Source organism: Elgaria multicarinata, chromosome 6 (assembly GCF_023053635.1).
Source record: "Elgaria multicarinata webbii isolate HBS135686 ecotype San Diego chromosome 6, rElgMul1.1.pri, whole genome shotgun sequence".
Lineage (NCBI taxonomy): Eukaryota > Metazoa > Chordata > Lepidosauria > Squamata > Anguidae > Elgaria > Elgaria multicarinata.
The window spans coordinates 98978811-99001039 of NC_086176.1; the positions used below are offsets into that span (position 1 = coordinate 98978811).

At 42.7% G+C, this 22229-nt stretch overlaps 1 protein-coding gene across 1 annotated transcript; it reads right to left on the reverse strand.

Annotated features, from left to right (window-relative positions):
* Positions 1-1089: 1089 nt before the first annotated feature.
* Positions 1090-15498, reverse strand: EGFLAM (EGF like, fibronectin type III and laminin G domains). The gene is made up of 6 exons (XM_063128674.1): positions 15214-15498; positions 9609-9687; positions 8266-8409; positions 4262-4345; positions 2775-2878; positions 1090-1612 (listed from the first exon to the last, which is right to left on the reverse strand). Exons 2-6 carry the CDS (start codon positions 9680-9682, stop codon positions 1458-1460), a joined length of 561 nt encoding a protein of 186 aa, XP_062984744.1. The 5' UTR covers positions 9683-9687; positions 15214-15498; the 3' UTR covers positions 1090-1457.
* Between the last annotated feature and the right edge of the window lie 6731 nt (positions 15499-22229).

A 22229-nucleotide genomic window follows, 5' to 3' on the forward strand; every position in this document is an offset into this window, starting at 1 on the left:
ACAAGCCAGCATTCTCTGGTGATGTTCATCGTGCAGTGATAAGAGTGAAAGTAAAGGAAGAGTTAGGGCTCATCTACACCAAGCAGGATATTCCACTATGAAAGTGGTATATAAAAGGCAGAAGCCACACTACTGCTTTATAGCGATATTGAAGTGCACTGCAGGATCTATACTACTGCTTTATACTGGTACTGAAGTGCCCTGACAACTGTTGGGGCCCATGACACATCTACACCAAGCAGGATATAACACTATGGAAGTGGTATGAAAGCAGTATATGGTATGTGTCAATGGGCCCCAACAGTTGCCAGTGCACTTCAATACCACTATAAAGCAGTGGTGTGGCTCCTGCATTTTATATACTGCTTTCATATCACTTTCATAGTGGAATATCTGCTTGGTGTAGATGAGCCCTTAGACTAAACAATCAGCATTACACATAGTTAAACCTGTTCCTGCAGGAAAGGGGGAGGGATATTGCATGAATGAATTCTCCCCATGTATCTCTATATAAAAAAATCCCCTATATGTAGAAAACTACAATCCTTCTCCCCATCATGCTAACTTAGAGGATCATTCAAGCATGCAAAGCTCTGTTACCTGTGGAACAGTCCAGAAATTGACCATGGGAACTGCTGTTTGTCTCCCCTGTCCCAATTAATCAAGCTAGGGTGTAATGAGCAGGAGTAGTAGGTTGTAGAAGGTGTGACCTCAGTGCATATATGGGAATGGGGGAGCTCTATTCTCCTTCAAAGCAGAGCACTGTGATTTTAACAGACTATGCTAGTCTGCAGTCGCTGTTGCTGGAGGTAACATCCCAAATGTGGCGGACTCCCGATTCTCCCAGCAGGTGTTGCTATCTATGTTCCACCTTCTAACTCTGGACAGTCCATAGTATTACTAAACAGAGGTACTGGGGAACAGATGGAAATGGAGAGGTTAACACTGGAAAAGTTTAGATAGTGGCCTCAGATCTCTCCCTGCAATGAAGCATTGTGGGTAAGGCTCCAACCCACAGGAGCCCAGACTTTGTAGCCGGTGAGCCAATACACGCTGCAGCACATCCATTGTTAACTCAGCGCATGTGTTGTCTGTTGCAGATGCAAGTGGCTTATCAGCTGTACATGTCCGAAGCTGGCACTGGCTGATAGATCTGGCAGAAATGTAAATTTTCTACATGGGGCCCAGCAGGGAAATCACCAGCCTTATGCAACAACATGGTGGATTTGCTGGACTGTGCTCTAATTACAAGTAGAGGTAAAGTGTGATGCTCCTGGCTCATTCAGTATGATTGAGAGAGCACAATATCCAAAGGAAAGGAGAGTAGAAAGTGGTCCCCCTCTTTTTGTATGCATTCATTTCCGTTTGGGTTCTTGCTTCCAAGCCTCGTTCAGGAGTCCTGTGTGCAAGGTCAGTTCGTGTAAGGAAGGTTCTTCCTTGCGAAGGTCCTCCATCCATTATTTTGCCCCACAGGTGTTAATGTTCTTCCCATCAGCTGCATCTTCAACCAGTGAAATATGATAATCTGTGGAAAGCGTGAAGTGGGAAATGCAACCCACCAGTCCCCTCATATATTGTCTGTTTGTGTGCAGCGCTATCTCCTTCATTCCACCTGCCAAAGAGAGAAACGGAGTCCATAAAGATGTATTTTGTGGGGCGTGGGGGGAATTTCATATGCCACTTCTTGGCCATGAAAGGGGCCCTCATAACGGAACAGTTAAAACATGAAATCCATTAAGTAGGGTAAAAACCAACATCAGAACAGAACAGAACCGAAGGCCCATCCTATTGTTAAGGCACATGGAGAAGTGACAGTTTTCTGATCTTGAGTATCCTCACAAGTCCTCTGTGACTTTGCCATGGTGAAATAGATTACAAATCTGTTCATTTTTATAAATTGACCCAGAGAAGATTTTTTTTAAAATTATAATGGGCAGTATCCAACACTGCTGCAGCACCTCTGCTTATTGAGTTGCAACAGCTGAGCCCACCACTAGCACAACAGGAAATGAGCACTTCCTGGAGCAACCCTGCAAATTAGCTGAAATGCTAGTTTCCAAAATGGGACAGGTCAGCGGAACTCCCTTCTACGAGCTTGGCTGGCCTGTTCTGTTCCGTTCCAGAAACAAGGATTTTGGCTTGTTTCCAGGGTTACTCTATGAACTGCTAGCTTCTCATTGTGCTAGCAATGAGTCCCACTGGCGCACTGGGAGTGTTGGCTTCTACCCTATATTTTTAACTTGCTCAATAACAAAATCTTCTGAAGTACCTGATAGGATGCCCACTATATACTGTGGTGTTTTAGTTGGTCCTAATAAAAGTACTGTCATGCTCTTACTTTTCTAGTGGGACAATATGACTACATACAATTTTTCTAGCTCAGCCTTTCCCAACCTGGGTCCCATGAGATGTTTTGGACTACAACTCTCATCAGCTCGAGCCAGCATGGCCAATGGTCAGGGATGATGGGAATTTCAGTCCAAAACAACTGGAAGGACTCAGGCTAAGGAAACCTGGTTTAGCCAATTGTTCAAAGCACTAAAGACTGATCCACACATTCAACTGCGAGAGATGAGACACCGAACTGATATCAAGATATACATGCATGTGTGAATTGCCTCCATTAAAAAAGTGATCATATTGAAGGTGAAATGAAATTTCTGTTTGTTGTGGTTGATCTGTGAGGCTAGTCATCAGGTGATAAGCATGTATTGTGTGAACCAGCCTCATAATTCTGCAATTAAGTTGGATAAGAAAACTTAGGATAAACTTACCAACATATAGGTCCCCATTGATGTTCAATTGTCTCATCATTCCTGGTGATTTGCCAGTTCTAGCACCATAATCATCCACTGTTACTTTCCCAGACGGTCCATCCCTTAAATTAACAAAAATATATACATACTTTATCTTAGTAACTTAACATGAATAAGTACTATCAAAGTTTCTTGCTTCCACATCAAATGCAGTACTATAGTAGGGAGTTATTCCTGTATCGGGTGATCGTATTTAGAAATTGCTATTAGCTGGTAGTATACCATGAAAAAATCCCAGTACCTCTCCAGACAAATAGCCTTTCCAAGTATTACAGCTATTGCTCAAGCCATTTACATCTTGTTTAAAGCAAGGGTGAAGGAGGGCTTTGGGGGGATTTTGAGAAGGTGGGGGAGGGCCTTTGGGGACTGGATGGGTAAACTGAGAATTCTCCAGCTCTGATTTTAATCTCTGCTAATTTAGGGATGGGTGAAACCCTCAACGTCTGGTCCTGGGGGGTGGGGGGAGGTGTCGGTCACAGGGAAATCTGGGCCACTTGGGGCTCACCAGATTTTCCCGGAACCCTGGTGCATCCTCCGGATTTTGCAGGGCATTTTCTGGCTTCAAAAAACGGTGAGAACATGGGCAAATTATGGCTGCAATTTGTATATTTTATGCCATTTGCATCCACAAAGCAGTTACTTCTACATAAATTGTGGAATGCTCCATTCACGTTTGCAATATTGCATGAATGGCCTCTCTATGGCCACTATCTACACAACATGACCTTCCCAGAAACTCCCGAGCTAGCGCTGTTTCACAACAATGGCGGAGAATGGGCGGCTGCTGGGATCTTGCTAAATCACAGGGCACTTGCCAAGCAGGTCCATGAGTGCACTGCAGCTCGGTGAATAGGGTACGGGAGGCCAGGCACAGGGGAATCTGTCAGACACCACCCCTAGGTAGTTTCTCGTGACATCCCTAATTAATTAATAAGCCAAAAATGCCCAAGGCCAAGCACACAGGTGATCGACTGGACTGAAACTCATCCAGTCAGTGTTCTGGATACCTCTACAGATGGTACTGATTTAACGGTGGTGTCCAAGTTGTGATGAACGGGGGCAGGGGGGAGTGTGCTTTCCAGAGCCTCTGGAAAGTGCACATTCTCTCCCCCCCCCCGCTGCATTAATGGCATCCGCTATTAACGCAGCATGGAGAAAAGACACAATCCTGAAAGCCAGGGTGGACCCATGCTCGGGTGCTTATAGGGGGCCTGCGAGCACTTGGGCACAGGTCTGCACTTGCATCCAGATGCATCCGACTGCATCCGTGAGGGATGCTCATGCCATCCCTAACCACGAACCACTCAGCAAAGCTCCACTAGATGACACTGAGAAGGTGTCAGTTTTGTTTTGGTAGAAAGATCTGGTGAAGGTAAGGGAGGGTTTTAGCACTGCACTTCTTTTTCTTAGTAAAGCACCACGGATGTCATATACAAACAACTTACCGAACTGCCTTCACTCTATGCCACCTGCCATCATTAAAAGAGCCATTCACTAGTATAGAAGCAATGCCACTGCCCAGATTATAGCTGAAACCAAAGGGAAAATGCTCATGTGATTCCAGAAAGTTCACCATCAGTTATATTTATTAGTCAATTAACAGGTCTCAAGTAAAAAAAAAAAAAGATACTTGCCATAATGATTCAACTATCCTGGTAATTGTTGAGTTTGGCATTTTGGACACTGAAGGGAGAAGTTGGAGTCCCTCAACTTCAAAAACTAAGGTTCTCACTCAAAATTGGGTTCTGCATATATTCATTAGCATTCACAAATGCTCAAAGAAAACATTTACAAATTCTAAAAAGTCAACTTGATTCTGAATATCTTCAATTTTTCCTTTCTGCATTACTTTTAAAACATTACATATTTTTTGCCAGTATAATCTTAATTAGATATGCAGCTAAGATCAGCAATCCAGATGTCTTTCGTAAGAGCCAGTGTGGTGTAGTGGCTAGAATGTTGGACTGGGAGTTGGGAGATCTGGGTTCTAGTCCCCACTTGGCCATGGAAACTCACTGGGTGATTTTGGGCAAGTCACTGACTCTCAGCCCTACCTACCTCACAGGGTTGTTTTTGTGAGCATAAAATGGAGAGGAGGAGAATCATCCCAGTGTGCAGGACACAAAATAATGGGCTCAAGTTACAGGAAGCTGGCTGGATATCAGGAAAAATGTCCAGACTATTAGAGCAGTATGACAATGGAACCAATTACCTAGGGAGGTTGTGGCCTCTTCCACACTAAGGCATTGAAAAGGCAGCTAGACAGCCATCTGTCAGGTATGCTTTAAGGTGGATTCCTGCATTGAGCAGGGGTATGGACTTGATGGCCTTATAGGCCCCTTCCAACTCTACTATTCTATGATTCTATGATACTATGTATGCTGCCTTGGGCCTTAAGTAGGAAAAAAGGTGGGATATAAATATAATACATAAAAAATAAAAAAATAAAAAAAAGCAACACAAGGAACCCAAAGAGAATTTCTCATCCCCTAAGTGAGCAGATGTGCTCCTGATTTTTCTGAAATTAAGATTCCACATTTGTTATTTCATGAAAAAACATGACTATGGCTCTTGCAACATTGAGTATTTTATCCTTGGCTGATTTCAAGCGCAGTTTCAGTTCCTCTTTTGTGGAAAGCTAGAAGTTTTGAAATATTAACCACAGGAAACCGCAAGAAAATGGCATTGTGCCCATCATAACTGAGGTTTTACCACATATCTCCACCAGTTCTGTGTGGTAAAATCTTCTTTACCATTTGGAAGGCTGATAATGACCACCAAGCTATTCTGCCAAGAAGAGGGAGTTCATTCCCAGGACATCTTTATGGGCTCTTCTATAAATGATGTATTATTATTAAGGACAGCAAATCTCTTACAACTTTCAAACCCTTTGAAGCACAAGTACATTTCATTGTAATTGTTGTACTTATTTCTCCTAATGTGTGCAGTTTTGTCATTATTATTTTTAAATGATTAAATTTTTTATTGTTTTCCAAACGGAATACTGAGTACAAAACAAGGAAAGCCAACAAGAGTCCTTTGATCCATCCGTGACTCACCATACAGAATGACATAAAAATAAATGCTACCAATCTAGGCAGTTTTTCTTTTAAGGGGCAAAAGGAGGAAGAAGAGAAGGAGGGGAGAAAATGCAACTGTACAATCATCTTAGGAATGAAATAAAGGTGATAAGAAGCCACTGCGCAGAGATATATGGAAACTTTTGCCAAATGGAAGTGGAGGTGTCAGGAGTATCCCATCTACAAAGATCCAGCATATCGCTGACCCAGTTATCCACAAAGGGAGAGATATGAGATTTCCAGTGTTGTAAAATGATCCTCTTGGCAACCAGAGCTGCCCGCTGGATCCATTGTACTTGATGCTTAGGGAAGTGCCAGTAGAGCTGGTATATAATCCAGGATTACATTATTAGCTGTATGAGTCAGTGAAGCAGATAATATCACATTGATTCAAATTACAATGTCCTGCAGAACTGAGCAATCTGGGGGCATCCCCAGAACATGTGAGCCAGACTGGCGCCTGGTGCATGGCAGCTGCAACAGACATCATTCTTACTAAAACCAAGGTTACGGAATTTAGTGGTGTATCAATGTACCTGTAAAAGAGTTTTCTGTTGAATAAGGCTTAGCAACTCTAAAATAGAGGATTTAAAAAGAGAATTTAATGAACTTGAGTGTTTTGTGCCATTGGGTCATTTTTTTTAATTGGGAAACAGTTCTAAGTTCCACTGAGAACGAACGTTATCTAAGTCAGGTTTGGTTAGGCTTCTTAAAAAACTGTAAATTATTATGCCAAAATTGGAGAGAGTTTCAGAGGAGTGGAGAAGTTATCATTTTAATCACGAAGTGCTCATAATATATTGTTATGAGTTAGGGATTGGTCTGAATGACCTTTCAGGGGTCCCTTAAAGCCCAGTGCTTATGACTACAAAGAGATGCAGGATCCCTTCCAATTCTGTAATCCTTGGCACCAAGATTTCTCTAAGTAAAGCTATCTGTGTAGGTGTTCTGATCTAATACCTCTAGGATTGCACAAGAAGTCATCAGTGATTGTGGAGAAGACTAATATTTTTCCTCATTAGACAAGGTGAGAGGACAACTGTTGTCTTGAGTGTGCAGCAATAAGTCAGTCTGTGCTGGAACGATGTGTGAAAAGGAGGCAGATAGCTGACATTGGTCTCTGTAGGGAATCCTATGGCACTCTAGAAGTCTGATGGGAACCAGCAATCTGTTGGAATGTTGATGCTATGAACACTCATATAATTCTCAGCCTGTATATATGTGTAAATAAACCTTTTATCACAAAAATGCTATAAGTCTCTAGTGCTATAAGCAATCAATCAACCTTCTCAAGTGAGCACTAGAATCCCTGAAACTTCTCACTGCTCGGGCGCACCGCTCAGGTGTGTACACGCACGCACGTACACACACACACACACACACACACACACGTAAGAATATCTTTGTACACACATTAAGTTGCCTGAGAGGTATCCTATAGTGCATTTTTACTGCACCGTGGACTTCACATTTTACTGCATTGTTTCCTGATTTAATCATACTATTAACAGGCAACTGCTTTCCCCAAAGACTCTGCAGTTACTTAACCTGAAAAAGAAAATAAACAAAAAGCAACAGCAGGCCCTTTGACAAACTCATAATCTCATCAGGAAAACAGAGGGAGTGCCACCTCAAAAATCTCCTGAGGCACTGAAGTAGGTTGGAAAAATTCCCCGGAGGACAAAGTGCTAGTTTTACTGTCTGTCGTTTCCTGAATTTACATTTCGTTGTTGTAAGAAGGAACAACTGCTTTTGAGAATGAATTGGAAAATGGTCTGTTAAGTTACAGAGACAGGGAGGGGATTAAATAAAGTAAAAACAAATGGCAAGGTAGGTCTCATTTTCTTGCGCTTTCCCATGGGACTAAACAAGCGTATGTACTCTATCCATTTGCCCCTCATTTCATTCTTGATCCTGTAGGAGATTTGTATGAATAGGAAATAGGAAATTCAAGGGCAGTTAAGTTCTACCACCCAGAACTCTATGTGCCCCCATTCATGTATTATTAGACCCTAAGGTTGTACCCAGGGGAAGAATGGGAGTAGGCCTGTATTCTTTCACTGCTTACTCACCTACTTCCTCTCACCATGGTGAGAAGTGACCACCCAAAACCAGAAAAGCTAGGTTTATTTGAATCCTTTCTGACCCTTTTTGAACAAGCCTTCTCTAAGCAAATAAAAGAGAGAGAGAGAGAGAGATTTCATATATGTGCTGCCCAATTCACTTCAGTGAAATTGGCAATTGAATTATACATGAAGGGATGCTTGCACACACATTGCAATTGAAGTGAACGGGTGGTCTTGTGTAACTAGCAGAGCTGCAGATGTGCACCTGAGCAAACTGGTAGACAAAGGCTGCAACACACTTACCTGAAGACCAAGGCGCCATCTTGGAGACCTAGGGAGATGAAGTCGCTGTTGGGTCTCATGGGGCTGTCTCCCCTCCACAGCAAGAGACCATCCATCAGTGTAGTCTTGAACCTCATAAATACATTTGTTCTCGATCCTGACACTCTATTTAGTAGAGAAGAAAATACTATTGAGATGTATATAGTAAGATTTGGATGGTGCAGTGAACGTACCTCTGAAATCAATCACCCCTCCTCAAACATACAAGGGCTAATTCAGTAAGGTCTTTTTGCTACAATTCTAGCTGGAACTTCCCTACCTAAAAATCTAGATTTAGCCATTTAGTTTTCAGAACAACGAAGCACTGCTTGGTTTGAAAAGTGTTTAACAACTGGATTTAAAAAAATGTGGAGCTGAAGTGCCCTCCCCCTTTGAAGAATATTGATTTCCCTCCTTTGGTGCAGGATATCACCCTGTGGCTAGGCGTTGTGGGTTGTCCCAGCTCCTTGCGAGTAACCACGAGGAGCCGGGACCCAGGCATGGGGCTCTGTGCCCATCAGGGGTGGGGGCGAGGTGTGTGTGTGTGTTTTAAAACAACCTTACGATTTCTGTTTGAGCACCTGTGCATTCCTGGATCAGACCAAGGGTCCATCTAGTCCAGTACTCTGTTCACAGTGGCCAACCAGCCATCGGCCAGGGATGAACAAGCAGGACATGGTGCAATAGCACCCTCCCACCCATGTTCCCCAGCAACTGGTGCACACAGGCTTATTGCCTCAAATACTGGAGATAGCATACAACCATCAGGGCTAGTAGCCATTGATAGCCTTTGCCTCCAGGAATTTATCCAACCCACTTTTAGAGCCATCCAGATTGGTGGCCATCACTACATCTTGTGGTAGTAAGTTCCATAAAAAAAAAAAATCAAAATGGGGTCCGTGATGTCACGCGCCACATGTAGACAAGGGCGACGATCTTGCAGTCATAAAATTGCGAGATCGTTACCCTCAAACCCCCTCGTCTAGCCATGGCCACGTTCTCCCCCTCTTGTTTTTGCCAATACTTTCCCACATGATTCAACTCTATTGCCAGTAGATGGTGCTGTTTTATAGTACATTTTCTATTGATTACTGCATTTTCAGGGTTTTTATAAAATGACGGATTCCCAGTTGAAGACAGTAGGCGAGGCATCGGAGGTTGACAACATCAGGCAAAGGACCGGCAAACTTCAGTGAGTGACCAATCGTGAGTGTGCAATAAATCGCTTGAGTGGAGAATTAATAAACAACAAGGATTTCCCCACACGGGACTACTTGGATTATACCACTACAATAAATGTGCAGGCTCTGGTCATATCAATTTACCTTTTAAGTATATCTGGGCTATCGTATGTGAGGTAGCTTCGGCCGATGAACTGTGGGATTTCAATGGCTTCCATAACAGCTAGGAAAAAAAAGAAAGGCCAATATTAAAACATTAGATTGTATGGAAAAGTAGGTTGTATGTATAAAAAAGTTCCTATTAATAGGGTAAGAAGAAAGGACAACGACCATGATCCTGCACAAGACATTTAGTCAAAATGCTCCTGTTAATGTGACCCAAAGTGCCATCCTGCTACAGTGGCAAGAAAAATCTCTTGCCACTAGGAGTAATGGAGCTGTTCAGACAGGCCAATACTTTCACCCTTACGATTCTACAGAATGGAGGACACCGGGGACTACCTGCTGTCTTCCCACAGTCCTTTCCTTCTCCTCTCAACAGAGGAAGAAGGTAACATGTGAACTAGGTAGATCCCATGTTTATTTCCTCTCCATCCCTCCATGAGACAGAAAGAGGGTACTCTCTCACAAGGGGATGAACTTCTCATGTTCAAATAAACATGGAGGTCTCCACTAGTTCTATCTGCAGTGAGAGTAACAGGGGGGGAAAAATGAGAATCTGCATCATCTTTAGACCCACCCTTGATGTCAGTCCAGGAAGTACTCAGAGATGAAGAATCATCTGAAGAGGTCAATGGAATACCATACCCATGTATGCGTGTTTGGGAGCAGGCATACAGATGGCTCTTGGGAAAAGAGATAGGAGTAGTCTCCAGTGCCACATATGTTAGTTGTACAATCCCAGACTCCTTTTGCCCCCATTTAAATTGCAACGTATCGTCTGCAAATAGAGTTCCAAGTAAAATAATAACTCAGTCCAGCCAGGAATTAACAGTCAGTACTGTGGTTCATGGCATGGAAGAGCAATTGCACTGTCACAGGCACTGGTCAGATTTTACCTCTTTTTTCAAGATGAGGCATTGCCCCAAGTCCTAATCCAGGAGTGGCCAACTTGTTGCCCTCCAGATGTTTTGGTCTACAACTCTCATCAGCTCTAGCCAGCAGAGCCAATGTTGAGGGATGATTGAAGTTGTAAGCCAAGGTATCTGGGGGCCACAAGCTGCCCAACCCTCCTGCTCAGCTCTCCTAACAATCTACTCAGCTGAACACACGAGTGCTTGAAGAACCACACCAGTCCTTTCCAGGAAAAGGCAATGCAAAAGCTATTTTTTCCATGTCCCTCCTCCTCCGTGAGTCTGTGCATCATTCTTGGTACATCCATTGGCAGGGAGGGTTTATTTATTTATTATTGCATTTATATCGCACCTTTTTTCCTCCAAGGAACCCAAGGTGGCGTACATAATCCTCCTCTCCATTTTATCCTCACAACAACAACAACCCTGTGACGTAGGTTGGGCTGAGAGCCTGTGACTGGCCCAAAGTCACCCAGTGAGTTTGCATGGCCGAGTGGGGACTAGAACCCGGATCTCCCAACTCCCAGTCCAACACCTTAGCCACTACACCACACTATGGAATGCTTCAAATGGAGCTATTCACACTCAGCAAGCTGCAGCTCATGATGGGCAGCAATATTTCTCACAATGCCTTAAACACCGTACAGGGAAGCAAGTCCCTCTTCAAAAAGGAAGCGAGTAACTTTTCAATTGGTAGCTGTTCAAAATCCCATCTTCCCACCCCACCCCACGCCCTCCGGGATGCCTGCCAAACCCAAGATCTATCAACAACATGATCTGCTAATGCTGTCTCTTCCTCAAAGTGAAACTAACTTATTTTTATGTCTGCTTTTGTTGCCTCCACTTCAGTTTATTGGGGCTGACTGTCATTTTAGCAATATGTTGAGGATGAACCATAGACTTTCATCTCTGGTTTTCAACTGGTCAGTTACACATACCGACCATTAGTCATTTATGGGAACACTAAAAATAGAACAACAAAAAAGGGAGGAAAAAACAATGTCTAATGGTTCTATTCTCCCTTTTCAGACTTTCCCTGTTTTTCCTGCCCATCTCTAAGCCCAAAAGCCACAGAGGACTTGTGAAGATTTGATTATTTCCTGTTACTTTGGAGAGATGTTTGTTCCTTTAAGACAGGTAGAAGGTGCTCCAAATTTGTTTGGCAGGACTGTGTGGGTATTTAACCCTTTCTCCCCATGCTGTTCCCCAAATCTAAATTCCTCCACAAAAGCTGTTGTATCTATACAGCTGTGATAAAGCACATGTTTTGCATGTAGAAGTCGGGGTGAGCAAACTCACCTGTGTCTGCCCGATCACCACCGCTGTCCACCCCTGCTTGTTGGGCCATGCAAGCTTCTTCTGAGGCTTGGCTGTGTGCACAATGGAAGCTCCTGAAACTGCGCACTCCCCCCCCCCGCTGTGTTAATGGTGGCCATAAAGGCCCCATTGACATAGTGGAGGAAAGTGCGCTATTTTGGGTAGCGAGGGCGGCCGGCGGCCAAGCACTTGTTGGGGCCTAGCAAGCGCTTGAGCATCATGGATACCCAACTGGAGGGGCAGACGCGGGGAAGTCCATTGGACTCAGTTGGGTGCTTGCAACATCCCTATGCACAAGGTCCCAGGTTCAATCCTTAGCATCTCTAGATAAAATAAATAAATAATAATAATAATAATAATAATAATAATAATAATAATAATGTAGCAGGTATCATAGAATCCTAGAATAGCAGAGTTGGAAGGGGCCTACAAGGCCATCAAGTCCAACCCCCTGCTCAATGGAAAAGACATCTGCTTGAGACCCTGGACAGAGTCACTGCCAGTCAGTGTAAACTATACTGGGCAAGAGGGACACATACTCCGATCTGGTACAAGGCAGCTTCTGATGTTCCCCCATAGGGCCATATAACAGCTTCAGTGGATGATTTAGTTCACAAAATTGCATAGGGTTAAACATCGTGTGCCACTGCCCTGATCAAATTTGGAACTGTAGGCCTGTTTTAATATAAAACACAACAAACAGCAGGAGACCCATAATTAAATCTTCTGCATCATGTACAGTTTGGCCTTCAGCGTACTTCCTAAGTTATCTGGTTTGGGCTTTTGCCTGCCGCTGCTGCTCCTGGGTTTCCTCTGCACTGAAAATACTGCCATTCTCTGAACAGCTACAGAGTAAAAGCACGGGAAGAAAAAGCATGGTAACAAAATATGAAAATACCTGGTAGGCAAATGGCTGTTTCATCTGCAATGAAATTAGGGAAAATGTCCAATGTGGCTGAAGCAGGAACTTCCCAAAACTAAGTTCTGTCACAACGCAATGCAATCCACACAACACAGGCTACACTGTGCATGGCTGTTCGCAGGCTTCAAGAGAAGGCCTGGGTTGTACAGAGGAAACAGCATGAGGGGAAGGCACAGAAGAGAAAATATTCTCAGGAAAGGATCCTTCCAATGTTTCTTTCATCTTAAAATGAAGCATTGGAAGGAATTCTTTGCGATATCTTTGGAGAAAGATAAGCAGCCCCTGAGAAAGGAAAGTCCTTTCTGAAGTGCATTGAGAATAATAAAAGGGGTGGGTTTTTTGCAGGCACCTGAGAACATTTTCTCTTCTGTTCTGGGTTGTACAGAGCCAGGCATTTTCTACGTCCAGGGTGATAACGTGCGCCAAGCACTTTCTGACCAGATGTGCAAGAGGCATAAATGAGTCCCTTTCCCCTAGAACAGCCGCAATTCAGCACCAAGGTAGGCACATTTAAGCCAATTTAAACCAATGGCTTTAAGCATGCCAAATTCTGCAAGAGATTGCGGACCTGGCATGTGCAGGCTAGAGGGAGCACATGAGTGATTACTTTTATGCATTCAGTTGCCTGTGGTGCAAGACATCATAGCACAGCTGTGCTTCTTACTGCAGTGCCAGACACCTTGTCCTTGAATGCAACCCAGTGAAAGTTTGGGGGGTCTAAAAGCCAAACTACAGCAAAGTACTACAGGGAAATCCCCACTTTTATCGCAAATCCAGTGGAGGCTGGTGGGTCTGATTTCAGTGGGGCTGTAAACCCGGTTTGTGTCCAAGCTGCTGCACCCTATCCTCAAAATGGGTTCAGCATGTTGGATATTTCCTTTAGCGTTCTGGCTGGCTCTGACTGAAATTCAGAATGGATTCACAGCCCTACCGAAATCGGAGCCACTAGCCTCCACTATTCTGATCTCTGATAACAGTGGGTATTCCTCTCCCCGCCTCCTCCTCAATTCCTGGCAGGAGCTGAGTTTATGAAGGGGGCGGGGCTTTGAAATGCCAATTCAGCAGGGTCCACTGAGGTGTCACAAGTCTCCTGGAGCCAGTTGCGGAGGCACCGCAGTTTGGATTAGGCCCGTGGGCCGAAGGTTCTGCATCCCTGCCATATAGCATTGCATTCATTGGAACTTACTGGCAAATAGTGTTGAGGATTGCCACTCTCCCAATGTATAAACGCCACAATCCAATACAGCACAAAATAAGATGTTTGTACTGCAGTTGGGTTAATCTCATAGATAATATGGAGAAGACAGCAATTTTCAGGGAATTCTCCAAATGTGAGTTCAGGACCAAAAGGTATGGCATTGTTAAGGAACAATGTATTTCTGGAACATCATGGCCAGATCTACACCAAGCAGGATACAACACTTTAAAAACGGTTTAAAACGGTATATGTAATGTCTCCTGGGCCTGAACAGTTGCCAAAGCCATTATAAACCGTTATAAGCAGTAGTGTACATCCTGCCCATGTGTTGGTACATGAATGCTTTTGAGTCACGGAGAGCTATTCAGCAAGAAGGATAAGAATTTCCATTATATTTTGAGCATAATTCAAGCCAAACATAAGTATTCCAAAGGCTGCAATCCTAAACATACTCATAGAGGGTAAGTTCCATTGAAAACAGTAGGGCTTAAATAAACATGGGTATCCCACTGATTGCAATGGGAAAATTAAGCACATTTTTGTAGCTGTCACTCTAAAACCAATGGGAATTGAAAGTGGCAGGAACTTGCTAAAAGTTATTAACCTTCCCATTTCATGGACTTCAGATTCTGTGACTAGGCCACACTATACAAAATTAAGCACATTTCTCTTTTTTTCATCCATATGATCCCAAGATTCAGGTTTTGAATTCTTTGGCAAGGACAGATGGAAGGGATGGATGAAAGGAATTAAATTACATCTATGAGATGGGAGCCACATGAGTTTAAGCTGTTTTCTCTGCTGTCACCAATCTTAGAAAACCTTTTCCAAAACAAGCTTGGCTTCCATGCACCCACAGCAAACCTACACATTTCTGGAGTACTCTTAGCATGAGTAATATTTGACTTTCAATTCCAGGGGTTGGCTACCTAGCCAGTTCCAGCTCTCCCTAAAATGTACTTTTGCTTTAAATTGGATGTGCAGATTCAGCACTAGTTTCTACAATGGTGATTAGGCCAGTTGCCCACATTTACTGGAATTAATTCTCACACCGGTCACAGACAGCAAGGCAAATGTCTATTTATAAGTCTAATCCTAACACTGCTGCAGTATTACATTGTACTGTTATCTAGAGACAGTTCACACAAAGCAGTTTTAATCATGCTGCTAACTTTATGGAGCAAGGGACACACAGAGACACACACACAGTTACAAACACGTTTCACAGCTCTTACTTACTGTTCAAGCAGTAATTTCCACATTCTGCAGTGTGTCAGCATAAAGCAGAAGAACATTCAGATTTTACTTTTCAAAAGAAAAAAAGAATCCTCATTTTGAAAGTCTAGTTTTAAGTAAGCCAGTTTTAAAGAGCTGAGACTTTTTGCTTTCATAATGATGAAACATGGCATCATTACAGAATGGAATAAGAACAGGGTACAGTTCAAAAAAACAGCAGCCTGCCGTTTGTGGCGTTGAAGCACTCAGGCAGAGGGAGCGAGGTCCATCGCTGGGAAATCTGGTCTGTTTTGGCTTGACAGACTTCCGCACCATGTATGACTCACTTTATGTCTGCAAGCCGAGCTATGGGTTGTTTTCTGAATTCTGGAAACCTTTTTGCACATTTTTAGTGTTGGGGTGGGTAGGCTGAGTCTGCAATCTGCACAAATTTCTGGGCAATTCATGCAAATCAAGGCAGACTTTACATAAATCACACAAATTCAGTCACAATTGGTGCAAATTCAGCCACAATTTGTGCAAATTGCTGAAAAATTGGGGAAATTGCAGAAGTCCAGCCCCCTCCCCCCCAAAATGAGCAAAATTCCCAGAGAGTTCACGAACTGGCCTGACTAGCTGTAGAGTCAAGCATTGCAGCAGAAACCAAAACAAAGTCCAGGAAAACCAGTCGAACTCTGCCTCCGAAATAGATTTCTTCAACATCCCTATGAAACGGCGCAATCTGTGAGAACCAGAATTTCTGTGCGGTTTATAGCCCAGCTGCAACTTGCACAATCATGGTAGCCCAAAAAGGCCCACCAGGACTGTGTAGATCATGCACATGTCCCCCCACCCAATGTGGCAGAGCTGCTTTTCATAAAAGTTCATTCATGCCAGCACTGTTGGACTTAAAGCCCAGCCAAGGCCCCTGCAGCTTCACAAAGTTCGTGTGATGGTGGGGGATTACTATTTGTCTGAACTAGGCCAATGTTTTATCTAAACAAGGAGACCATTTTCAAATGGATTCAGCTTTAATTAATCAAAGCCAAAAGAATTTCATGAATTTTAAAGTTGGCTTTGCCTTCATGTGGAAACTGTGTTTTAATTCTATCACTGGAAGTTTCAAACTGCAATCTACTACTAGTGCATATTTAGGCAACTTGCTGGCACCCTCCAAATGTTTTGGATTACAACTCCCATAACCCCTGACCATCAACCATGTGGGCTGGATACGATGGGAGCACTCCCCTGCTCTTCATAGTCCATGTGTTTATTGCAGGGAACCTGTTTGCCACTCAATGCAAAACCACTTGGAGATCAACAGACTTTTATGTCCTGCTCAGCTGAGATGCATACACATATGGAAGGAGGAGGAGGCCACCTAGTGGCGTAAATTCTCATACGGCTTCATTTTGAGAATTTCAACGGACTTCAGAATTTTTCTGGCTCCAAAGAAATATGTCAGTTCTTCGTTCCTCTGTGTACAGAGGAACAGAAAACCTTTTCCTTTTGTAAATAATTCTTTGGTGGTCTCTGATGTGTGACTGAGGAAGGATTTGCTCTTGCTGTCAAATTACAAGGAAGCCAAAGTGTAGCAAAGGATTAGAGGTCGCATTGCAGCACTGGCGGTTAACACAAATGAGGATAAAGTTACAAGGCCTATAAATCCCCTTGCTTAAGGGCATGAGTTAAGTCCCACTGAATAAGAAAAGATAAATCTTCTCTCTCTGATGCGTTGGCACAGAGCTTTTTAATTCTATCACTGGAAGTTTCAAACTTCAATCTACTACAAGAGTACAGGCACTTCACATACTATATATTATATATAGCATATAATTTATAATATACATATTATATTATACAGAACTATAGCGATTTAGGATGAAATCCTATACAGGTTTGGACAGAAAAAAATTCCCGGAGCAGCCAGCATTTCACAGCCAGCATGGCTGGCTGGGGAATGCTAATATATGATGCACATTTTTCTGTCTGAACATGCATAGGTTTTATCCCTTAATCATTGCAATTGGGATTATATGAATTCTTCATATTCGAATGCAACACAGGCCTATGGATCAGCATCAATGTTTTTGTATTTTTCAAGTTGTAAAATGCCCATTTTGGTGTGAGAAGGACCCAGAAAAGAAACACAACATTTGGGAGGGCATTCCAATCTCATGACAAAATTCAGGAAAGAATTACAGAAATTTATCGCCTTGTGTTGACAAGATAGAAATGCTACATTTCCTGCAAAATAATAATAATAATAATAATAATAATAATAATAATAATAATAATAATAATATAACATCTTTTCCTACCTTTCTGACAGTGTTGCCCATCAAAACCCAACGGACAATCACATTCATAGCTATCTTTCTTGGGCACGCAGGAGCCCCCATTGGTGCAGGGCGCATTCAGACAGGGATGAACTGTGTTCTCTAGGTTGATTCCAGATGTGAAATCTTGCTTCAAGTCTATTGTCCGATCATTTAGAACCATCTTTGTTAAAGAGACAAGACAAAAGTTTCAAAGGTTTTCTATTTCAAGAGGTTGTTCTCTTACTGTATTTATTGCTCAATATCTTAACCTTAAAAAGGTTGGTTGTTGTTCAAGGAAAAGACTGTTTGTAGAGGTTGGTCTAACATCTGTTTATTTCCATCAGTATGTTTCCTGAGAACAGCCTTCCAGAGGATTCCATTGTTTATTCTCAAGGGGATGGAAAAGAGGATACAACATGCATGAACTGTGTAACTCAAAGCTACTTAAGATCTTTCTTCTTTCTTTTTTAAAGTTGAGTCAGATTCATGAACTTTGTGCCTGAACTTCAGAGCATTTTTTTGTGGTTTTGCTGTGAGCCAAAACTGCAGCGGAAGAAACTTATTGGTGGATGCTCTTTTCATAGTAGACTTCCTCCTGAGCCATATTTATACAATAAATCTGTCCTCCTAAAGCAGCTATGTGACTCAGTTTTTGATACTGCCTTCCACTTGAGCATCCCTGCAAATTATACGACAGGGATGCTGTGACGTAACAAACCCTTACACAAGGCCTGTCGCATAAACCCTTCTCAGGCCAAGCACCACCACTTGAAAACCTGAGGGAGGGTTAATTAAAACCTTTCCCCTAGCTATGAGGGAAACAGGTTTAATACAGGATCTGCTCTAAATATACTGTGGGTATAATTTGGTGGGGGTGTTTCATAACTGTAAGGCAGGCAAATAATGCCAAGCTGACATGTGGTATTTGGTACCTAAAAAATTAATAATAAGTTTATTGTTATTTAAAAGCTTTAAATAAAAAGTATAATACTTTCAATCTTGCCTAATCTAAACTCTCCCCACACCAACCACCTCTCCCTGTTTACACCAATTCTCAGTCCCTAGAATTTAAACTCCTTACTTTAAATACTTTACAAATAAAGACAAGAAAACAAAACCTAAAACACACTCACCCACAAACTCCCAACACACTCCCTATATATTCCTCTTCCCTCCACCTATTACCGTATTTCTTCAATTGTAAGACGCCATCGATGGTAAGACGCACACTAATTTCAGTACTACCAACAGAAAAAAAAGCTTTGATTCTAAGAATAATAATCTCACCCGCAATTCTAAGACGCACACCGTTTTTAGAGATGTTTATATGGGAAAAAAGTGTGACTTAGAATCGAACAAATACGGTACATCACAAACCACACCCACTCAGTTCTAACATTCCCTACTTACCAGACATACTAATCCAGACATATACAATGCCATCAATTGTGAGGTAACGCCACAGATACCACAAGCACCTGATTGTGGACCCCATCTGGGTCCAGCCCCTCGGACCTAGATGGGCACTTTTGACATGAACATAGACCTCCTACACAAGTACTCACAAAGCCCCAGCAAGTGCTAGGCAGCTGCCCATCCATGCACCGAAATAACACATTTCTCCTTCCTGCATGACGGCTGCCATTGATGGCTGCCATTGATGCAGGAAAGGAAAGTGCACAATTTTGGTGCATGGTCAGGCTGCTGCGGACCACTCGCTGGGGCTTTGTGAGCAGGGGTGGGTGGCTGAGGCAGCAGGGTGAGCGCCCACCGAGGTGAACGCAGCTGAGTCCAGCCACCTCAAATACTTTCACAATATTTATTAGCCACCACAAAAACAATATTACAAGTAAAGATGGATGGATCTGTCTGTTTCACTTTCCCCTGTATTTGAATTTTTAAAATCCTGAGTTCTTTCCATCACATATATAAAGAAGTTTGCGAATTTTGGTAAATTCTTATGAAAAATGAACTGATTGGAAATTTTTACCCATCTATACCGGCCAAATTTGATAGGTACATGGAGAGGAACCATTTTGTACCTGCCTGCTATTTATGTATTTATTTATTACATTTATATATCGCCCCACAGCCGAAGCTCTTTGGACGGTTCACAAAAGTTAAAACAGTAAACATTAAAAAGTATACAAAATTTAAAAACCATCAGAAGCATAAAAACAACAGTATAAAAACAACAGTATCCATTTAAAGCTGTTAAAGATTATAGCTGTTAAACATTAGCAGTCTGTCAGAAAAAAAGGGGTGGTAATCCTAATTCAGTGCTACAAACATGGCTGAACATGTCGAGATTCAAATCCAGGCATTTAAGAGCTAACCACTCAAAGCCATGTGCCCAGGTAGATGAATCTGTCAGTTTTGGTTTCTCCCGTATTTGAATTTTAAAAATCTCAAGTTCTTTCTGCCTGAATATGAAGACATGTTTGAATTTTGGTAAACTCTTATCAAAACCGAACTGAAATGAAATTCCCACCATTACAGCCGGCTAGCCTGCATGCCTAGCACACATGACGGTCTGAAAGGCAAAACAACAACACAGAAACGACATTCTAACAATTTTCATAAAGTTCCAAATGACCCAATGCTTAGCAATTTACAAGCCTAAAGGACTATTTCTGATGGCTTATCTTGTACAAGTGAGATAAGAATTTCATATGAACAAAGTTTTTAATTCTTCATTGCAAGGGGCACGTGCAACCAAATGGAATATTGCAGTCGCCTTATAACTTACCTCTCAGAGCCTTTAAAAAAGAGAAGTAAACCGACATCTTCTCAAGTTGATACACCTAACCAGATAAGCCTATCGATGTTAACATCATTAACTTCTGAGGTTGCAGTAGATCATTTAGATCCTTTTCAGACGACTCCCTAAACCACAATAGTTAAGCATTTTGAACTAAACATTACGGCTTAGCGTGTCATGTGAACCATGACTTCGCATGCCGTGTCAACCATTCCTCACCATGATGGCTGCATAACCACGGTTTAAACCCCTCACTAACCAGTTGCTGCAAAAGGGTTAACAGTCTAACCATGGCTTAGCGTGTCATCTTAGGCCAGATCTACACCTTGTGTTAAATCAATATCCAATCATACCTCGTAGGACACACAATGCTACTTGTTGTGGTGGTATTTTGGATAACATGGAATAAAAAGAAGGAAATAATCCTATGAAAGCACGTTACGGGATGCGTAACATGTCCCAACAGTTATCAGTGTACTTCAATACCGCTATAAAACAGTAGCGTAGATCTAGCCTTATTGTTGCAGTGCCCACCCTCTGGAAGCGGGCCTCCCCACACACAGTTCTGATGTTAGACACCTTCCTAAAAGTTATCTCTTCACACAGGCCCTCCCTGAAGCGTGACTCAGCCAGTTATTGTTTGTAGCACACAGTAGAGAGTGTAGTTTCACTTAGGGATGTCAGTGGAATACATCTGGAGGGATGAGCTTGCTGAGCTTTTATCAGCTCAGCCCGCCCCCCCACCCCGGACTTTGGCTCATTTTTCTGTGAGTCAGGCCAATCTGCAGATGTTCAGGGTGTGTATGTGTGTTCCATTTGTGTTGTGTTCAGAGGAGGGCAACCAGGATGATCAGGGGTCTGGAAACAAAGCCCTATGAAGAGAGACTGAAAGAACTGGGCATGTTTAGCCTGGAGAAGAGAAGATGGAGGGGAGACATGATAGCACTCTTCAAATACTTAAAAGGTTGTCACACAGAGGAGGGCCAGGATCTCTTCTCGATCCTCCCAGAGTGCAGGACACGGAATAACAGGCACAAGTTAAAGGAAGCCAGATTCCAGCTGGACATCAGGAAAAACTTCCTGACTGTTAGAGCAGTACAACAATGGAACCAGTTACCTAGGGAGGTTGTGGGCTCTCCCACACTAGAGGCCTTCAAGAGGCAGCTGGACAACCATCTGTCAGGGATGCTTTAGGTGGATTCCTGCATTGAGCAGGGGGTTGGACTCGATGGCCTTGTAGGCCCCTTCCAACTCTGCTATTCTATGATTCTATGATTCTATGAAATAGCAATTTGTGCAAATTGCAGCCGTAATTTGCACAAATTGCTAGTTACACACATGTAAAAAAATATGAAGAGATTTCCAAATTTTGTGAAGAAACCCGCAGCTTGCTTTGCAAATGAAAGCTGAGTCGGGGGCACCACGGAAATCTGGCGAGCCCCAAAAGGGCTGGATTTCCCAGTGACTCACATCCCAAGTTTCACTGCTGATTAATTTTGCATTGCATTATTTTATTGTTCTAGTTACTGTTGTTTTGATGCCACTGTACTTTATATTCGCCCCTTGAAAGCAGTATGTAAATTTGATTAATAAATAAAAGAATAGATACATTTGGTTGTCTGAATCCTAAAAGAACGTATCAAGAAGAATCTTTAGTGTTTCAGGATTTACGTGCCAAAAAATAAATATTCAGTGGTAGTCTTGGGCCTTAGCTGGACCCAAGGTTTATCCTGGGATCATCCCGGGGTCATCCCTGCCTGCTCCCAGGATCCCCTGTGTGTCATTTACATGAACAGGGATGACCCTGGGACGATCCCGGGATAAACCTTAGGTCTAGCTAAGGCCTAAGTAATAAGTGAATTAACATACAGCATATTTGTAACACAGAATGCTTTGAAGTTCTGACTCTAAAATTAATATGGATTTGGGCTTGCTTAGTACCTTAGATAAGAGACAAC